The 19,393-nt window shown below is 53.5% G+C and overlaps 11 protein-coding genes across 11 annotated transcripts; 9 read left to right on the forward strand and 2 right to left on the reverse strand.

Moving 5' to 3' along the window:
• Positions 1-24: 24 nt before the first annotated feature.
• Positions 25-1,290, reverse strand: CCOS01_12645 (uncharacterized protein; the record flags this gene model as incomplete). Its single annotated transcript, XM_060460793.1, has 3 exons — positions 25-630; positions 777-847; positions 1,002-1,290. 3 exons carry the CDS (start codon positions 1,288-1,290, stop codon positions 25-27), a joined length of 966 nt encoding a protein of 321 aa, XP_060308841.1.
• A 500-nt stretch (positions 1,291-1,790) lies between these two features.
• On the forward strand, positions 1,791-2,373 carry CCOS01_12646 (peptidase; the record flags this gene model as incomplete). The annotated part of the gene is made up of 3 exons (XM_060460794.1): positions 1,791-1,848; positions 1,979-2,140; positions 2,213-2,373. 3 exons carry the CDS (start codon positions 1,791-1,793, stop codon positions 2,371-2,373), a joined length of 381 nt encoding a protein of 126 aa, XP_060308842.1.
• Positions 2,374-2,861: 488 nt separating this feature from the next.
• Positions 2,862-3,780, forward strand: CCOS01_12647 (peptidase; the record flags this gene model as incomplete). The annotated part of the gene is made up of 3 exons (XM_060460795.1): positions 2,862-3,171; positions 3,227-3,402; positions 3,550-3,780. 3 exons carry the CDS (start codon positions 2,862-2,864, stop codon positions 3,778-3,780), a joined length of 717 nt encoding a protein of 238 aa, XP_060308843.1.
• A 208-nt stretch (positions 3,781-3,988) lies between these two features.
• On the reverse strand, positions 3,989-4,399 carry CCOS01_12648 (uncharacterized protein; the record flags this gene model as incomplete). Its single annotated transcript, XM_060460796.1, has 1 exon — positions 3,989-4,399. One exon carries the CDS (start codon positions 4,397-4,399, stop codon positions 3,989-3,991), a length of 411 nt encoding a protein of 136 aa, XP_060308844.1.
• Positions 4,400-5,386: 987 nt separating this feature from the next.
• CCOS01_12649 (uncharacterized protein) lies at positions 5,387-6,520 on the forward strand (the record flags this gene model as incomplete). The annotated part of the gene is made up of 2 exons (XM_060460797.1): positions 5,387-5,675; positions 5,763-6,520. The coding sequence occupies 2 exons, from the start codon at positions 5,387-5,389 to the stop codon at positions 6,518-6,520; spliced, it is 1,047 nt and encodes a 348-aa protein (XP_060308845.1).
• A 1,325-nt stretch (positions 6,521-7,845) lies between these two features.
• CCOS01_12650 (thiamine pyrophosphate enzyme) lies at positions 7,846-10,006 on the forward strand (the record flags this gene model as incomplete). The annotated part of the gene is made up of 2 exons (XM_060460798.1): positions 7,846-8,295; positions 8,357-10,006. 2 exons carry the CDS (start codon positions 7,846-7,848, stop codon positions 10,004-10,006), a joined length of 2,100 nt encoding a protein of 699 aa, XP_060308846.1.
• A 1,106-nt stretch (positions 10,007-11,112) lies between these two features.
• CCOS01_12651 (uncharacterized protein) lies at positions 11,113-11,435 on the forward strand (the record flags this gene model as incomplete). Its single annotated transcript, XM_060460799.1, has 2 exons — positions 11,113-11,320; positions 11,398-11,435. 2 exons carry the CDS (start codon positions 11,113-11,115, stop codon positions 11,433-11,435), a joined length of 246 nt encoding a protein of 81 aa, XP_060308847.1.
• A 771-nt stretch (positions 11,436-12,206) lies between these two features.
• On the forward strand, positions 12,207-13,006 carry CCOS01_12652 (uncharacterized protein; the record flags this gene model as incomplete). Its single annotated transcript, XM_060460800.1, has 2 exons — positions 12,207-12,368; positions 12,674-13,006. Coding segments are annotated over 2 exons (495 nt in total), but the record flags the coding sequence as incomplete, so codon positions are not given.
• Positions 13,007-13,706: 700 nt separating this feature from the next.
• Positions 13,707-14,747, forward strand: CCOS01_12653 (cyclin; the record flags this gene model as incomplete). Its single annotated transcript, XM_060460801.1, has 1 exon — positions 13,707-14,747. One exon carries the CDS (start codon positions 13,707-13,709, stop codon positions 14,745-14,747), a length of 1,041 nt encoding a protein of 346 aa, XP_060308849.1.
• A 1,009-nt stretch (positions 14,748-15,756) lies between these two features.
• CCOS01_12654 (uncharacterized protein) lies at positions 15,757-16,730 on the forward strand (the record flags this gene model as incomplete). The annotated part of the gene is made up of 3 exons (XM_060460802.1): positions 15,757-16,056; positions 16,136-16,571; positions 16,627-16,730. 3 exons carry the CDS (start codon positions 15,757-15,759, stop codon positions 16,728-16,730), a joined length of 840 nt encoding a protein of 279 aa, XP_060308850.1.
• A 1,004-nt stretch (positions 16,731-17,734) lies between these two features.
• Positions 17,735-18,727, forward strand: CCOS01_12655 (2OG-Fe(II)oxygenase family Oxidoreductase; the record flags this gene model as incomplete). Its single annotated transcript, XM_060460803.1, has 1 exon — positions 17,735-18,727. The coding sequence occupies one exon, from the start codon at positions 17,735-17,737 to the stop codon at positions 18,725-18,727; it is 993 nt and encodes a 330-aa protein (XP_060308851.1).
• Between the last annotated feature and the right edge of the window lie 666 nt (positions 18,728-19,393).

Genomic DNA, 19,393 nt, shown 5'->3' on the forward strand with positions numbered 1-19,393 from the left:
ACACCAAGTTGATGTCAGCAAATCTCACCAGGTATAGTTAGCGGCATCGTAATCCCTGTGCCCAGCCTGAGTCTCATCGCCATGCCAGCGGCCATCAAAGTCCTCGTAACTCATGCCGTCCTCGCCGCGGTCCTCGCCACCATCTGAGCGATTGCCATAGCCTGGGTTGATGTCAAACTCTTCTTCCGCGTCCACTCCAGCGCGATTCCACCAGTGAGTTTCATCCAGCTCTGTCTCAATCTTAGCGATACTTGCCTGTACTCTGTGAGCCACATCCTCCTTCAGAAAATACAGCCATGATTCCATCTCGGCGAAAATCTCTTTGTGAATCATGCCGGAGACGTCGATCGGTCTCATTCCGTCACCCAAGCTCAACTTTGCTTTGGTTTCAAACTCATCCCTTACTTGACGGTACCAATCTATCATACGTCGGGGAGCGCCGCCGCGGGGAAATGGCTCGGCAATATGCTCACCTTGGAGGATTCGACTTCCGAAATCAGTCTCGGCCTGACAATCGTTGCAAATGGTCTGCTCCATTGGCTGCTCGCTGTAGGTTTTGGTCTTCAGATTCGGGACGTAAGAATCGCGACAAAGGATCGAGAACATGAAGGCTTCCTTGCATTCGGAGCACTGGAGCAACCTTCTGCACACTGGGCAGTCCTTTGGCTGATCACTTCTTGCCCGCGATCTGAACCACGATTTGAGGCATTCTTCCCCAATCATATGGCCACAAGCAAGGATGACGGGCAGTTCCCATCCAACTTTCCAAGACGTACTTTCGTCTGCGCAATCCTCATGACAGATGGAACAGGGAACGCAACATTCGATGCTCGGGTCATGAAGTGATCTGGCATAGACATCGCGAATATCTGGCCAGTAAGACGATGTGACAGTTTCCAGCTTTCTTGGGCGACAGCTGTTTCGGTAGTACATATGGCAACCGGTCGCAGATTCCCATGGGCTTTGTATAAACGTTGGCGACTGAACGTAGCTGCACCTACGTCTCTTGACACTTTCATTGTCAGTTTCATCTTCAGATCGTGAGGAGCGTTTGGTACATGTTGAGTTTGTCGTCAGAGCTGGCGTCTCTCCAGATTCGCTTGCCCGTGATCCACTTCCAGAAGCAGACCGGTCAGCAATGTAAGCGGTACCAGAACTGGTCTCTTGAATTTGCTTAACCTCAGGGGGAATTGGCACCTCTTCTTCAAGTGAGCTTGTGTCCTCCAAAGTTCCGGACACATCCCTCATCCAGCAAAGAATGTCAGCCGGGTCGTGAGTAGGCGAGGCCATTGTCGACAAGTTGTGTGATAAGTAAGGCACGTGAGCTATATAAATGAGATGCTAAAGAAGAGATCCGATCTCGCAGAGTAGAGATGTATAAAAGTCGTAGTAGTCAAAAATGTATTATTGTAAGGAAGATACGCGCTAGAGTTGTATGCCAGGGGCTGAAATAGTATTGGTGATGTCGTCGATGGTCAGGCTGTTGATGACTATAGGTGATGCAGACACTCGGTTGCAACGGATTGTTAAATAGTGTGTCTGAAGCCAGAGAGTCATCGATACAGTGGTTCTAATGTCGTTTACAGCGAAAGAAGCCTCTGAACAATCATGTTGTAGTCTATCAATGATGCCAATGGCTTGAATGTTACCAAAATAGCTGATGAAAGCACCGTTTGTCAATGAACTTGGAAGTCGAATGGAGTGTAACAAAGCCTTGATTCTTAAGAGGTACGGAAACAAGTAATACAATGTCATGTGCCTGAATGTGGCCGCAGCAGTGTGTCAAATCAATGGGGAACAAAGAAGTTCGAAAGACTGGAGATCACAATCGCAGAGCGCTGGAAACAAGTCAACCAAAATTGAGCATTACATCGCTGAAGATAACTTTGCAACTTTCTCAGCTCACCTCTCACAATTGCTATCAACTGGCGGAAATCTCATTGTTGTTGTGCCTGTCTACTCTATGATTCGACCTAAGCCTCACCAACACATGTGCTACAGAATGGTCAGTGCTGGCAAGTCCTCGACACCCACCTCTTCGGAACGAGTGTCAAGTTGGCGTTCTACTACAACTTTCAGGATGCTGCCTGGGAGATTCCCAACCGAAACGTCTACAACCCCAAGGAGCAGCCCCTTGGATGTAAGTCATTTCCATAACTTGGCGTCCCCCTGTCCTGCAACACGATCATGACATATTAAAATTGCGAATCAGTTGGACTCACCAGTCTAGAGGATGGCAAGTGGCTCGTTCAGCAAAATGAACGGGGCCACAAGGTAAGCTTTGAGTTTGTAGCCAACGGTAGCAAGGCAGTCGGCATTCCCAGCGCCAACTCTGGATCCGTTGCAGGTGCCATTGACTACTTCTCGTCCTAGGGCTTGACAATTGACAGCCGTCTTAAGCCCGAGATCTCAGCTCCTGGTAAGCTATTGTCGTCCCGACATCTAGCTGTTCAAACATTTCGTATTTTACCTAATCCCCATATCAGGTGGTTCCTTTCTTCCCACGTATCCGACATCCGAGGGTGGGTAGGCTGTTCTCTCTAGAACCAGCATGGCCACTCCATATGTACCTAAGTTGCTGCTTGGAGACTAGCTCAACTCGTTCTAACAGAACTTCAACGTTGCCGGCGTCACCGCTCTCTACTTCTGAGCGAACGGAGGCCGCTCCAAAATTTCCAGCAACGCCGGCGACTCGGCCCACCACCTCATCGCCTCCAGCGGCAAGCCCGTCGTTCACCATGATGGAAGCGGCTCTCTAGCGTAAGTCTCTCTATCTTAGCGTTTCTAGATTCAGCGAAGCTGACGGGTTATTACCCCTATTCCAATGCCAGGTGCCGGTATAGTCGACGCCTTTAAAGGACATGACCTACAAGACATCCATCAACCCCGCCGTCATCAATTTGAACGACACAGACCACTCCACCATCTCCAATGAGCCCGCTTCCGATCCCGTGGTCGCTTTCCCTCCGATCTCGTACTCCTCGAACGAGGGCGAGGTGGCCACGGTCAAGTTCTCGGCGACTGCACTTGACGTTGCTCTTGGTACGACTGGAGTTCTGACGGTGACTTTCATCGAACCTGCCGGTATTGATGCGAAGCTTTTCCCGATCTATGGCGGATACATCAATATTATCGGCTCTAACGACGAGTCTCTGCGGGTGACATGCGCTGGTATGTAGATGATACCAGTTCAATGACAGCTCCAGAGGTAACTGACTCTCCATAGGTATTAAAGGCAGCGTCCAAGATAGCAAAATTTGGGCCGGCGAATGGATTGACCCCGTCATTCAAACCCCTGACTTTGTGCTAATCCAAGAGAATGATACCTTCAAGATGACTATCGAAGACACCTTTACCATTGACTTTGACATCCTCTGGCCTAGTCGTGAGTTCAGCTTCGATGTATGTACTCCCCGTTTCCCGAATCAAAACCAAGTACTTCATCTGGAAATAGCTAACCCTTTCAAGCTCGTCGAACCCTCTTGGGAGCCCATAGACTGTACATACCCCTTTGTTCCGGGCTAGCACAAATACTTTAGCTCCCTTCAGCATTACAACCTCATCTTGGACGCCTACTTTGATGCCCCCGTTCAACAGTACCCGCGCCTGCCCTCGAGCACCTGGTGGCCGAGCGGCAACTTCTCGCACGGCAGTGCGATCGAGAGCGGCGAGTACAAGATCATGTCGAGGGCGCTCCGGACGTATGGTGATGACCACAACATTAGCGACTGGCAGATCAGGGTCTCGCCCAAGATCATCGTCGACAAGGATAAGGCTTGAGGCTCGCACATATTAGCGCGTCAGATGAATCAAAGGGTAAATAAGTCTGTAATTAAAGCAGAATATGAGGACCGAGTCAAGTCGGAGTCAAGTACAAGCCATCAAAGATCACTCGGTTTGGCCTAAGTTACACTACTGGTCATCAAGTTGCTTGGGATCTGCGTTACATTCGACCCCAACCTCCGTCATGGGAAGGACTCATCCAGGACTAATACATCCACCTCCAAATGGCGAAACTCCCAAGCACAACCCCACTCCCCAAATGCGTCAACGCTTTCCCCCCATCTCCTCGTCCTCCCTTTCCACCCATCGTCCTAACAATCCACCAATCCATGATTCCAACAAGCGAAGTAACGGCCAATAACGCAGTCACCGCGTCTTCATTGCCGCTTCCCTCCTGATACGTCTCGAGCCCGACAAACAGCAACCCTGTAGCTAGGTCGCGCGCTGATTTGGCATAGCTGAAAGCCTCGGCTTCTGTGGAGAGGGGTCTGGCGATGCCGAAGGCGTCGTAGATTGCCAGGGGCCGGACGAAGCCTAGAAGGCCTATGAAAGTGAGGCCTGTGCCGAGTAGGTAGCTCGGGTAAGGAGAGAAGGGGGAGGCTATGTTCATAGACATTCTTCTCAGAGTCGGTTTTGCGTGTCTTTTATCAAGGTCGCTGGTGCCCAATTTTAGTAATTCGTTTTTGATTACAGTTGACCTTTAGCATGCAGAAAAGGGTATTAATCATGAATGGGGAGCTTCCTCCCCGACTGCGATCTCAGAGGGAGGGGCAGCTTAAGTATCTCAAACAGCGTTCATCTGAACATGCAAACAGGGTCGTGCGGAGCTCCAGGTTGGAGCTCAGTGTGAAGGACTCGAGCTCCAAGCATCATGCGGCAGTCCGATGCGAGCGGGGTGGTATTGAAGCAGACCCCCGAACACTCGAGGCCAGTCTTTCCCGGCTGTTATGGCCATAATGTGACAGAACATTCTTTATAGACTGACTTACTTGTAGCGTACTATATCCTCAGGGTTTCAATGCTCAGGAACGACCGCATTAAGAATCCCAAGAGTGCTACATCGAAGTTAGTGTAACCCTTGACTGATTGCTGTCGTCCGATGGTTTTACCTTCTCATCGCATACCACGAAGCTGTGAAACAAATGACGACCCCAATCAAAAGTTCGTCGATGGTCAGCGACCAGTGTACGAAAGCTGCAAGGACGCATCACCGCAATTCGCCCCGACCTCCCCCAGACCATGCACCGAAAACAGACCCACTTCCGGGCCCGATCCCGGGCGACTTCGGGGACCCCACCAGGGACCAAAGTACTTAGGCTTATTTTTTAGCGCAGACCAAGCAGGAAGGAGCTAAGGAAATCCCATCGGCCCCTGTCTAGCATCCCGATCCTTCGCATCAACACGATCAGCCGTCACAGAAGTTTTCTTCGCGATGGCCTCTTTCCTCATTCATCCACACTTGCACTCGCTGTCGTCGCCACCACCAAGGGAGCGCTCGCCTCTCGTCCACTCGCTCAACGCCTGGTACACGTGAGTGACTACCGGCTTCCACACTCGACCTCCACGATCGCGATCACGATAACTGATCGCCACCACCGCAGCCATGGCCCTTCCCGACACCCTCCTCGCGTTCCTCATGACGCTCCTCTCAACAGCGCACGCCTTGAACGTCACCGTTCCCTCCGAGATCAAAGCTGGCGTCGAGACGGAAATCGAAATCGGTTTCGACTACTGGAAACAGCCGTTCGTCTACGAGACCCTCCCCGGGCCAGTCTTTGACGAGATCGTGGCGGTATGCCGCAATCCAATAGACGAGGACGTCGGCTGCGGCCATGACATGCTGTACGAGCACTACCAGCTATTCCTGTACACCGAGGAATGGATGTACACCTGTAAGAGGGTCTTTCTTCCTACCTCAGTATCCTTGCGCCTTGCGCAGTACCGATAAAGTGCATCACTGACAAGGGGTCGCCTGGCAGGCTACCTAAGCGACTTCATCCCAATGGGCACGACCAAACCCAAAATCACAATCCCCAAAGACCTCGGCCCCTCCGAGTCCTACAAGATAACAGCCATGGCCTTCAACGGCTCCGAAATCCAAACAAACTACTACGGCGTCGAATCCTCCCCAGACTTCACCCTCACAAACACAGACATCAAAGACTGGACGGCATGGGAATCCTACGGCGGCTGGCTGAAACCGTGGTACTCCCTCCCCTGCTCCTCGTACGGCTGCTTCCGCACCTGCGGCCTCAAATTCGCAGACGAGCACGGCAACAAGAAGCAAGGCACGGGCGCGGGACTCTTCAACTGCCTCAACGAGTGCCCCGGTATCCTCGCGGACTGGAACGACCCCCACTCGCAGTGGTCGTGGTATAAAGCGTTCGACGGGCACGATTGGTCGGGCGAATCGACGGCCGTGACGACGAGCACGCCGAGCGCGGTGCCTAGTACTACGGGGTACGGGTATCAGACGATGGATAAGCAGGAGACGACGTTGTACGGCACGCCGACGGCGCCGACGGTGTATTCGTGGGAGAGTCTCTTGACGGCGAGGCCGACTGCGACGAGACAGGCTTCGGCGGGGAGGAGGACGGCGAAACCGCCGGTGGCAGTGCCGAAGAAGACGAGCTATGCGGGCCTCATGGCGACGATGATCTTGACGTGCCTTGTTGCTTTTGGCGTTGGTTCCGTGCTTGGATGGATCTGGCCGGATGCATTGAGGCAAGATGGATGAATGTGGTTGTACATGGGACGTGCAGAGCAACGTGACTTAGTCATGGGATGACACTTGAAGATGAAAATAACACTAAATAGTGTTGCCAGCTACAAGATGAATTAGCTACAACATCAATTGAGCTTTGCCTCGTACCCGCCTTTCCATTGCTTTAGATTCGGGCTTCTCTGCATCGAAGCTCAAAGGCCGAGCGGATCCTCTTAGCTAATAGTAAAGGCCACCAGATAACACCGCCTGCACCCCGCACAAGCTCGACGCATCAGCTGGGTGCTGCAGGGAACGCCCGGACGCGCGCACTGCTGCGGGGAACTCCTGTGCTATGAGACGGGGACTTGAGAATCGGGATTCTTAGCCCATGGTTTACCTCAAAACGTCTTGTTTGGGGCTGGGTCGCGGTAATCCTCGGCCCAGAGCGGTGTTTGACACATAAGTCCCCAAGTAGGGAAGTTGGGACATTTGGCTTTGAGATCCCATCTTGATAAGAGATGTGCCTATGTACATGCCGTGTCATTCAGCTCACCTCACGAACGGCTTCACTCAGGGATGAAGCTTGCATGCTGCCATGTCATCTCAACGGCTGTCTCCTCTTATCAACCTCTCGCTCCTCCTCCTCAACCCTTGTACATGTCCCTCCACGGCGCCTTGTGCTCCCTTCTCTCGGGACTAAACACGATGAGGGTGAGCGGCTATGGAGCTGTGTCGCCTACCCTGCAGTGAGCCGACAACAAGCGCCCTATGAAACCGGGCCCTGGGCCGATTGCGGGGTTAGCCCAAGGGGGCCGCAAGGGCGTGATGCTCCCTTTTCTGGGGAACAAGCTTGGGCCGGCGGTCGGTCTGTGGAACGATCCCAGTTCCTGGCGTATAAACTCGTCTTTGTCGCCCGTCACGGGAGGCCCTGTCCCGACTGACTTCAGTCAAACTACCCCCATCAGGCTTCACCTCAGAGGACGAAGCCTATACAAAGTGTCCAGAATTGTGCAACTTCTCCGCCGCGGCGCGTCATCGGTCAAACCCCGTATCCCATACACCGGTGATCGGTCGAGTCGTTCATCCCCAGCTTGCTTGAAGTGTGCCACACAAGCTCGACGACTCCCAGGTACTAGACTGTTCAGTACTGACGCAGTTGCCAAGCGAGACTCTTCCCCTCCCTCAGAGTTGTTTGATAACACTGTGAGGTAGTCAATCACACACACACACACACACACACACACATCCACCTCACTTGTTGATACCTACCCCGCCCCCCTCCAATACACACTGCTGGCTGGCTAGTTGGCCTGTTATTGCCGTTCTTCACCATGCCTTTCAGACAATTGCCGGTGCCAATGGCACGTTGCTTGCGCAGCTTCGGCCCTGCAGGTGGGCGTCCAGGGAAATTAGTCCGCTTCAACCAGACATTGGCGCCCAGCATAGCCGTTGTCGGCGGCCCTGCTCGTCAACTTGCCGGTTTCTCATCCGCTGCCCCACTGCATCGAAGTGGGGGATCAACATCACCATCATCCTCCCATGCGGGTGCTGGTATAAAGCCTACCAGCTCTCGGCCTCTCGTCGAGGATGAGTTCAAGGCCACCATCCAACAGGCCAGGAACCTTTCTTCGAAATCCACCGAGATGTATACCGCGTCTTTCGCCTTCTTCGAGGCGCTATGGGATGCCGGCGTCACCCACTGCTTCGTGAACCTGGGTTCTGACCACCCCAGTATTATCGAAGCCATGGTCAAGGGTCAGAGGGAGCGAAAGGGGAACTTCCCCAGAATCATCACATGTCCCAATGAAGTAATGAAACTCCGTCTCTTCCGCGTGCGTCCACTTGGGCATGTGCTAATGAGGTATCTAGATGGTCGCCATGTCCATGGCCGACGGCTACGCTCGCCTGACAGGAAAGCCGCAATGTGTCATTGTCCACGTCGACGTAGGAACGCAAGGTCTCGGCGCTGCTGTTCACAACTCGTCATGCGGCCGCGCGCCCGTTTTGGTGTTTGCCGGTCTGTCTCCCTTCACTATCGAAGGCGAGATGAGAGGCAGCAGAACAGAGTACATCCACTGGATTCAGGATGTCCCTGATCAAAAGCAAATCGTTTCGCAATACTGCCGGTACTCAGGCGAGCTCAAGACAGCAACCAATGTCAAGCAGATGGTCAATCGCGCCCTTCAGTTCTCCAAGTCGGACCCTCAAGGGCCCGTATATCTTTGCGGTGCTAGAGAGGTGATGGAGGCTGAGGTCGAACCGTACAGCATTCGTCAAGAGGACTGGGACCCCGTTGAGCTCGGAGGTCTTCCTAAGAACGCTGTCAACAAGATTGCCGAGGCATTGGCCGGTGCAAAAGAGCCCCTCATCGTCACTGGATTTGGCGGCAGAGACCACCAGTTCCCTGGCGCTCTCGTGGAACTCGCAAACACCGTCAAGGGCCTGCGCGTTGTTGACACGGGTGGTAGCGACATGTGCTTCCCCGCAGACCACCCTGGCTGGTTGGGACTTCGATTTGGTATTGAGAACGCGGTAAACACTGCCGATGTCATTGTCGTTCTCGACTGCGACGTCCCGTGGATCAACACTCTGTGCCACCCCAAGAAGGACGCCAAGATTTTCCATATTGATGTTGACCCGCTCAAGCAGCAAATGCCCGTCTTCTACATCGCCGCGCAGTCGAGATACCGAGCGAGCAGCCTGGTGTCAATTGAACAGATTACTGCACACTTAAAGGGGCAGTATGCTGCTCAACTTGAGTCTGCGGAAGCCAAGGAGCGCGAGGCAAAGGTCAAGGAGTCTCACAAGCAACTTCTTGCCAAGATCGAGGAAAAGGCGCAGCCCAAGGCGGATGGCGAGTTCGGCACTGGCCACCTTACCCGGTCACTGAAGAAGCTGTGTCCAGAGGAAACCATCTGGGCCATTGAGGCTGTGACAAACACAATTTTCGTCCACGACAATCTTCAGCCCACACTGCCCGGATCTTGGATCAACTGCGGTGGCGGTGGCCTTGGATGGTCTGGCGGTGGCGCTCTCGGTATCAAGCTGGCAACCGACTTTGAGAACGGTGGCAACAACAAGGGCAAGTTTGTTGTGCAAATTGTTGGCGACGGCACATTCCTCTTCTCTGTGCCAGGTAGCGTATACTGGATCGCCAAGCGATACAATATCCCTATTCTGACGATTATTCTGAATAACAAGGGTAAGTGGTTAACGAATCCTTCTGGCGAGTTTGAAACGAAAGCTGATGAGACGATAGGATGGAACGCCCCCAGGCGGTCACTTCTTTTGGTGCACCCTGATGGTGAAGGTTCCAGGGCGACCAACGAAGAGATCAACATCTCATTCGACCCGGCACCCGATTATGCCGGCATCGCCAAGGCGGCCGCGGGTGGAGACTTGTTTGCTGCTCGTGTAGACAACGCGGCGGATCTTGATGGTGTGCTGAAGAAGGCTATTGAGACGGTGCAAGGCGGTCAGCCCGCTGTTTTGGATATCAAAGTGGCCCTGGGTTCATAGATATAGCGTTGACGAAGTATAACGGAACGGTGAAGGTAGAAGACCGGTATAAGCGAATGGCATGAGGTATCTTCACCAGGCTGATAGAGCATGACCTGGTAGATTTAACGCTTGTTTTCGCAGACGTAGATGGATCGTCGCGGGGCTCACCCGGCAGAATAGAGAGTGACCGGACATTTGAAGTTTGATTGGGATACGATAGCGCTCGGAACGTCGTCGGGCGAGCATGGGTGACCCTTGGGTGTAAGTGAAACTCTAGAGATGCTGCAAGAAATCCATCGACGACCGCGACTTGTCATCTAGCTTCGCGATGTGATCATATTCGCTGGGTAGCTTCCGACGTTAGTAGCCACACAGACGGAGGGTCCTGTTGAGATGGTATTGTTGAATATGAGAGCTGTTCGTTATCATCGCTGCAATAGGCTGCGGGCAACGGTGAACGAGGCCAAAGGAGCCCAAGTAGCAGCGAGACCTAGACCTAGACTTCCCCTAACCCAGCGGGTAGATCTCCCCGAGAAGCCGGCCAGAATCATGGCTAGTCTGCGTGGTGTGTGATGTACGCGACGAGCCTAACTGGCCATGGATGATAATCAGGGGATGGATGGGTGGGTTTTGCGGCACAAGCCTGGGGGTAGGTAAGTATGCGATGCCATGTTAGTCGACTGAGTCGGGAGAAGGAAGTGGTGTGGTGTGTAGCCGAGATTTCGATGTGTTTGCCACCGATGGGTCGTTTGGACAGGGACACATTGGATGTTCGTATCATTATCGTCAGTTTGCCGTCACATCGAATCTGCAGCGGCGTGGGAAGATGCAGAAAAAAAAATCAATGGCAATTCAAGACACATTAGTGAAAAGCTCCACCAGCCAGCCAGTCAAGCTCGGGGTGGATAGAAAGCCTAGAAGATCTGGAAGAGCGTTCCGTCAGCTTTCGAGAGCCTGCAGTGATGCCTGCCTCAATTATCCGGGGGCTCGTGCATCAAATCTGGTCATTTGACAAGCAAAAAGGGACCCCTAAAACTCCACTTTGAGCCACCATCGGCGCCTGCCTCCAAAATAAAACGGGGGGGGGGGGGGTGAGGGGTGGGGGCACAGCACCGGCCAGGCCAATGTCTGTGCTGCTCTTAGCTCTGTCGAACCCCTGCTCAAATTCATCACCACACCACATGGATGGAAGGTGCCCGCTGAGGGGATTTGGAGGAAGCACACACTCCAGGTTTGCGACAGGACTGAGAACGAGGAAGGGACCACTGCAGGGAAAGGCAGGAAAGGGCGAGCGGATGCCACCTGCGAGACAACACCATACAGGTGCCTTATGCGTGTCTCCAACCTATCAAATTCCGCAATGTAAGGTAGCCGCAGTGCTTGGGTGATAGAAATTCCGTTGATATCAGGGCAACCCATCTGCTATCGGGCCTTAACGGGCACCTAATCGCATCTTAGTCATGTCCCGTCGCCAGGGAGCCCCTCACTTATTACACGAGAATTTGAACCGTCACCGCGGGAGCCGAGCTATCTCTGCAGCCGTCCTGCCCGATGCGAGGCGATGTAAACCCAAATTCGAGGGCGCGGCTGCCATCTTGTTCGTGTGTGTAAGAGTGTGCGAGCAAAATGTGTCAATTCCAAGTCAGCAGGCGTTGTTTCTGTGGTCCTTCTTGAGATCCATGTAAGGTATGGATGGATGACTGTGTACGTACATACCTGCCTTGAGGTAGGTACCATACCATACCAACCTACCTAGGTACCTACCGGGACATACCTTACGTAGAGGAGCTGGAGGGAAGGTGTAAGCATCACTTCAAAATAGGAAGGAAAACAGAAAACTCGAGGAAGGCACCAAGGATGGCAAGAACAAGGATGGGGAAAAGGCAATACGGGCAAGCGGGCACCAAGGAAGGGACTGCCTCTACGGAGTATGTACCGGTATGTACTTTCACACAGTTCCATCCTCGGCCTGTGGAACCTGCGTGCCTGCCTCTCCACCTCCACCTCCACGTCCGCCTTCCCAAAATCCCGGCCTCCTTCCGAACAATGAAATTTCTCCAAAATTTCAACCGCTCATTAAAATGTCCCGGACTCCCATCCCGACCCGGCGCACTCGACAACATTACATGCAGATGCAGACGCAGACCACGATCGACACATAACCGGGGACGTCCACGACGACCTAGGATCAGCAAATTCATCAATACACATTCGATAGGTGCCCATCTGGCTAAGGCAGCGCACTAGCCCTTCCGTTATCATCCCATTCTTCTTACTATTTGGCCATCCTCTTCGCCACCTCGGCTCACCTCCTGTCGTGGTTCCTGCATATCTCCTCTCTCGCCCCATCAACAAGTCAGCCAGCCACCACCAGCTTGGAGTACTTGTCGACTCATCAGGTGGTCATCCACTGATACCGCAATTTTTTGCCCGCCAAACTACTACTACGTACAACATTTCTTCCGTCGGTCTATTCAGCCCGTCTGTCCCCCGCTATCTGCTCGAGTACACAAGCTGCACGGCTTGTTGAAGCGCGTTCCCAGTCAGGTTGCCTCCGCAGAGAATAATACGACTTTCCATCCCCTGTGCGGCACTACCTACGGTTCCCTGCTTGTACACTTTGCACCGGCGACGTCCGCTGCATTGCACCAGCTCCAAATCCCATCAGGCAAACGCCACCCATAGTCTGCTGTTCTGCGGCCTGCCCAGCCTTTTGCTTTTCTTGCAGGTGGCACCCAATTTGTTCTCAGCGCATCGCTTCGCCTGCAGCTCCAAGCCGTCCTCTTCCCCGGCCTTCATCGTTGTTTGGTCTGCCACCTACCTGCAGTTGCAGTGTGTTTGGCCATTAATACAGCACTTTGCAGCGTCCTCGACTTCAGACGATCGCCGATCCCTCCACCGCAACGGGGATGCCGTGTCTTTTGGGCTCTCTTCGCCTACCGCATGCCTGCAGTTCCCCGCACTAGCTTCGAGATCAGCAAAAAGATTGTGCTCTGTCACAAGCACCTTTACCAGTAATTCAACCTTGTCGGTCCAGACCACCACCACGAACCACCGATACCACCACCAACGATATTGCTCCGAGCGAGACATTGCCAACCGAACCACTTGCTTTGCTCTAACCCCCCAAACGAGACGTGCAGCCGCACCGCATTAATATTGACCGACCTTTTCGAGCCCCTCTTGACCACCAAGAGACACCCTTGGTGAAATATCGCCTTGCGCCGATCACCAGCTTGCCCCTCTGCTCGCCCTTTCATATTTCGCGGCCGAACGACGATGATTCAATCCTCCTAGTCGAACCACGATTCCACGCCAAGTTCCTTCTTTTCTTCCAAGGACCAAGTCTGTTAGCTTGTCTTAGAACGGCTCGAAACTACGCCATTCGGGCCAGACCATTTGGGGGCCACCTGCGAAAGAGCCTCCCCGCGACATATTCCGACCCCCGCAAGCCGAATCTGGCCGAGGGAACTGCAACTGTGCAAAGATAGTAGTTTGGGCCATGAAAGTTGTGTGAAATAGCTCAACGGTACACACATCACACGGCTCCCGTCGGGGCTTTTGCTTATGATTATTTGTTTTCTCGAAGCGTTAGATGCTCGCTGTTGCCCACGCCGAACACACCGAGACACTACTCTCGTACCCTAACCCGACGTCATTGTCGCCTTATAACCATCCCCGGTGTGTCCCCCAGGACCAACACCAAAGCACCGCAGGGATGACTCCGAAGCCTGGTGAGGAGGGCCTGCCTCTGGAGCAGACAGACTCGAACGCGAGCGCCGTCCCCGACCTTCCGCCGCCGCCGAACCCTTCGTCCGATCCGCGACTCAGCGTTGCCGACTGCGATAGCCCTCCGAATGTCCCCGAAAACACCGACGTCTTCAAGTTATCGCCTAGGGCGGCGATGAAGCTCTTGAGTGGTGGAATCGAGGCTCTCGTGAAGATAACAGGCGATATTCCTCCAACACCACCTCCTACAAGCCCGACACTACCCAATATGCGAGGAATGGCGGCAGAGAAGGAGCTCATTCGCACAAGCTCACAAAAGAACCTGGCTCGCATGCGCAAGGAGGCTGAGGCTGCAGCCGCAGCTTCAGCGTCTTCGCCTCGTCGACCACCGATGATGTCCCAGATGAGCGGCTCGAGTAGCTCGACACCACAATTAATAGACGGTGTCCATCTGCGGCAGACACAATCGCCGACACCACCACCGCCACCGAAAGCACCCGAACCACATATAATAATTGGGGAGAACTCGCAGCCGATTAATCTTCAGCATAGTGCAATCACGCGCAAGTTCTACTCTAAGAAACCGCCGCCCATTGGTATCGACGAATATCTAGCGCGAATCCACCAATGGTGCCCGATGAGCACTGCTGTGTACCTTGCTACTAGCCTGTATATCCACCGCTTAGCCGTTGACGAACGAGCGATTCCTGTGACGCGGCGGAATGCGCATCGATTGGTTCTAGCGGGACTTCGGGTGGCAATGAAGGCGTTGGAAGACCTCAGCTACCCGCACAGCAAGATTGCCAAAGTTGGAGGCGTTAGCGACGTCGAGTTGGCGCGCTTGGAGATTAGTTTTTGCTTCCTGGCGAACTTTGAGCTGGTGGTCAGAGAAGATACGCTGAAGAAGCACTGGGAGGTTTTGAAGCAGGAGCAGCCATTGAGGCTCATACATCCCAGTATACCGAATTTGTCGTTGAACAGGAAGCCTAGAGAGTCGGCGCACTCCGGACAGGAAAACCAATGGAAATGAGGAGGGCATAATGAGAAGACCTGAGGGCAATGGGATAGGTCACTGTGTTTGCAGCATGGTTGTGGCATTTGAAAGAGCAAGAGCGCATCATCACATTGCATTGCAACGGTGTACTTCTGGGTATGTTACGTCTGATACCGATTCGCTTCATGGTACAAAGTACACTCTTAATGGAGCGGGGCTATCTCCTTGGTGTTGAATATAACTTTTGAGGCTCCTTTTGCTTGAGTTGAAGACGACGATGGTGGTGGGTACTGGTGTAATCTTTAACAATCCCTTGGCAATCGACTTTGTTGACAAGTTTACTGTTCTCTGAATGCGAATGCCGCCACGCGACAATATGAACATTGACTTTCGTCTCAACTGCTGTTTCTTCCTGGATAGAGGTAGGGATCTAAGATGCGATGACATGTGCCTCAACCCAATTACCTACCTTACCTACCTACAAGGGATCGCGTGCGAAAAGTGGCTCATCGATAAATGGCGATCAAATTAAAGCTTATCGATAGGTTACTTGGGTACCTGTATCAAGGTATCGCGTCGCGTTACGCTTGGCAGGAACACTCACTGGAGAAAGTCTGCAAGTTGGATAGGGTGTGCCTGCCCAGAGTCGCATGTTGCCTGTGGAAAAGGAACGGAACCCTCAGACCCGCTTCTAACGGGTACCGTGCGCATGGCGGAGGCAGCTGCAGCCAGCTTGGTTCCCTACCTTCCCTTACCTTGAAGCTCAGAGCTCCGCCGCCTCGCCCGTGCCCCCCCCCCCCCAATCTGGAACCTGGACAGACTTTCTCTTCCCAACTCCCGCTTGTCGTTGATTCAATCTCAATTCAATCTAGACATTGACGCCCGCCACGTTCTTTTACGCCTGTCTTTACGCGCCCGATCTTTTCCAAACGTCTACGCGATCAATTGACCGATTGCTGTCGCGACAAACCGTGCTGCCCGACGCAGTCTGATCGAATCACTCTCTCAAGTAAAATCAGGCACACTCGCGACCGAACCAGTTACAATGGCCGAAGAATTCAACAACGACGTCGAGATTGTTGAGGACGCCCCTGCCAATCCTGGCGCCGACGTCGAGATGGCCGAGGAGGGCGATGCCAACGCTGAGGAACTCCCCTTTGCCGAGGGCGGCGAGAGCGACCCCGTCGAGCCGCGCACCACTTTCGTCAGCTACCTGTCCAGCCCCGTCGTCACCCTCTTGGTCGGGCAGGGCGAGTCGGAAGCAATTGTTACAGCTCATCAGGCGCTTCTGATGCAAAGCCCCTTCTTCAAGGAGGCCTGCGCCCAGTTCAGCGACGATGGTAGCGTAAGTGGTCCTCCCACGTTGCGGCATTCACCCGGCGCATTCTGCATTTCCCCGACGTTACTGACTCAATGCGCAACAGCCGCGCCAAGTCGAGCTCGTTGGTGAAGACCTCGACGCGGTCGGATGCTTCCTCGAGTTCCTCTACACAGGAGAGTACTTCCCCCGCAAGGTTGCCGGTTCGCGCACACTCGAGCAAGACCCCTCGACTCCCGAAGTCGATGCAGACGGCACGCAGCTGCTGAAGCACGCGCGCGTTTACACCCTGGCTGAGAAGTTCGGTGTCCCAAGTCTCCGCTCGCTCGCCAGTTCCAAGATCCACTGCGTCAACTCGACGGCCAAGGGCGAGATCGCCTACGCCCGCTACGTCTACGCCTACACTGGCAAGGACGACACCACCATCCGCGCTCCCGTCGCACAGTTCTGGGCCATGCGCTCGCATACCCTCCGCTCCGAGGCCGAGGACGAGTTCCGCTCTCTGTGCTTGGAGTACCCCCAGTTCGGATACGACGTGCTTAGTATGTGGCGGCGCTCGAATACGGTGAAAATAATGACTATGCTAACTACCAAAAGCCCGTGTCCTCGACGACAAGCTCAAGAGGGAGAAGAACGACAAGCTGCACCCATCATCATCTCAAGGAAGCGCTCGGAAGCGTGCGCGACACAGCCAGATCTAGAGCGACAGAGAGCGAATTTAACGATGCATTTCCTGCGTGGCGTTTGCTACCATGGTTTAGGGATCTTTTTGCGACGGAGCTTTTGGCATTTCCTGGAACCATTCGCCATACCCCCTGATTCTCGTACAGCACTGGGGCGGAGTGGATGCGATTGTGCAAAAAGGCGAATAAGAAGTTGTTCGATTTCTTTGCAGACTGCTATGCCGGGTCTTGCTGTACGCGTATTGTCCTGGTATATAGGAAGCCGTGGATACCACTGTGGGAAACATTTTGAAGACCAACTTGCTGCCTGTGGGTCTGGGAGCATTGCATATATGTATAGTAAGGTATGGAGCTACAAAGCAATGCCTTTCGTCCGGACCGTGTGACTGCTGTCACCATGTTTGACGTTTGATGAAGGACAAGTTTGGTGCTGCGCAGGGACTAAAGGAGCCATTGTGACACACGCCTCGTACCTCTCCGCCTTCCCTCGTTCTTTTTTTTTTTTTTAATTCCACTTGATAGTATGGACGCAGTGGATTATGTGATGAACATTGCCCTCTCTTACTTGTCGCTTGTTTGCTATAAAAATCTTGATACGAAGGTGGTCAAGCGTTTGATATACGATTTTGTAGAAGGCATCAACCTTCACCGATGTCTCACCGAGAGCCGTGCCCCAAGTGGTTTCGGCGGGGCTCGGTGAGGCACAGCTACCCCAAAAATGCGGGGTACGGGATGCGGTCCGGGTGAAGAAAGAGTTTCTCCGCCCAGTCGGAGGACGACGCTCCATTTGATCTATCTGAGGCAGCATTCGGAACCTCGGATTGGGGACAGATTCGAAGTAGATGAACCAGATCGGAGTAGCCAGGTAGATAGGTGTAGGACCCTGGACAGGGTCTGAGATGCCGTCTTAAATGAAGATGCCACCCCCCCCAGACTCCCCGTCTTCTGTCCCTCCATGACGTCTCTTCATCGTCGCCATTGTACCTTAATCGTGTAGAAGCGCTTCGGATGGGTGATACATCATGAGTGCAATCACCAAGATTCTCGGGCTATCGGCCTACACGGCTCTCGTAGCAATCTCCCTCCCGTACATCCAACAACACAATATCCCCTCCCGTCTCCAAACATCACTGAACAGGATCCTCTCCCCACCGACAGATGATGCCTTTTCTGAACCCGAGATCTTGACATCGGAGCCCTACGCCTGCCAATCCCAAAACTACACCACGCAAATCGTCTCCCTCGATCCCTTGGTAATCTACATCCACAACTTCCTCTCCGAAGCAGACATCGCATCCCTCCTGGAAGCAGGCGAACCAGCCTTCAAACCCTCCTATGTCGTCAAGAATGGCAGAACGCAAGGAACGCCAGATAGAACCTCCTGGTCTGCTGGTCTCCCTGCCGACGATGTCGCCGTGCAATGCGTGCTCGCCAGGGCGGAAGGGTTCCTGGGCACGATGATGGCGCCCGGGCGGGACGAGATTGGACCGCCCCAGTTGGTGCGGTATACAAAGGGCCAGAGATTCAACGTCCACCACGACTGGTACGATGATTTCCAACCTGATGTTAGGACAGGACGGAGAAGGAAGTGGAACCGGGTGGCGAGCTTCTTTGCGATCTTGGAGGACGAGTGTACGGGTGGCGAGACGTGGTTTCCCAAGATTGAGGTTGTTACGCCGCAGCATCGGAGGCTGGATGATGAAGGGACTATGTGGAGGAAGCACAATGATGGTGGCATCGCGTTCAAACCTGTGAGGGGGAATGCAGTGTTTTGGGTGAATTTGCATGAGAATGGGACGGGGGATGGGAGGGTCGTGCATGCTGGGTTGCCTGTTGGGGATGGGCTGAAGACTGCGATGAATATTTGGCCGAGGACGTATCTTGGGCCTGAAGCTTGGCGGGAGGGAGAGGGACCGGAGCATGAAGGTGAGAGTGTGCTGGGGGCTGAGAAGGTGAAGGTCGAAGAGAAGGAGGAGGAGCTTATTGTTGATGATGCCGAAGCTGATCCCATCTGAGGTACCTAGGCGAGGAAGTCAGCCTTGGGTAGGTAGGTAGATCTCGTGGAGAGCATATTCAAATATCTGAAGCCGCCCGCATCCCGTTTTCCCTTTCGGTATTGAACAGTTGGAAATGATTCAGTACAACTTGAGCATAGTAGGTCCTTGACTTACTGCAAACCTTCCGGTGCCGCAGCATGAGAATGGCCATGCCCAAAGAAATTGTTTTTAGCTTCGAAAGACACTCCAGAATAACTCGGAAAACTCAATACTCCCACTACGAGGCAGCAAAGCTCGCGTAGGTCTTTCCTTTGTACATACATCTTACTTTACCTTCTGAATTGTTCTTTCCTTCACTGACCTCATCATCTCGAATACCGAAGGTACCTTGGGTACCTTCCCTCGGCCAAGTCTCCATCGCTTCCTGCCTTGTATTCATATAAAGGAGACCGCGGCCTTTCCTTCAATTGCAGTCTGCATGCTTTCTTTCCTTTTGCCCACTCAAATATCGTGTCAAACTCAACCTACGCAAAAGCTTGCGCACTCGCGACTGCCTCTCCCACATGATAGGCATCCCATCTTCAAATCTGCCTCTTCTGTTGCTTCCCGAAGTTCTCTACCTCTCCCCTCAACCGCCACGCCGACTTCTCGACGGTGGGTCCTCAAATTCCCGGCAGGTATCAT

This window comes from Colletotrichum costaricense, assembly GCF_030867565.1.
Source record: "Colletotrichum costaricense strain IMI 309622 chromosome Unknown Scaffold_15.1, whole genome shotgun sequence".
Lineage (NCBI taxonomy): Eukaryota > Fungi > Ascomycota > Sordariomycetes > Glomerellales > Glomerellaceae > Colletotrichum > Colletotrichum costaricense.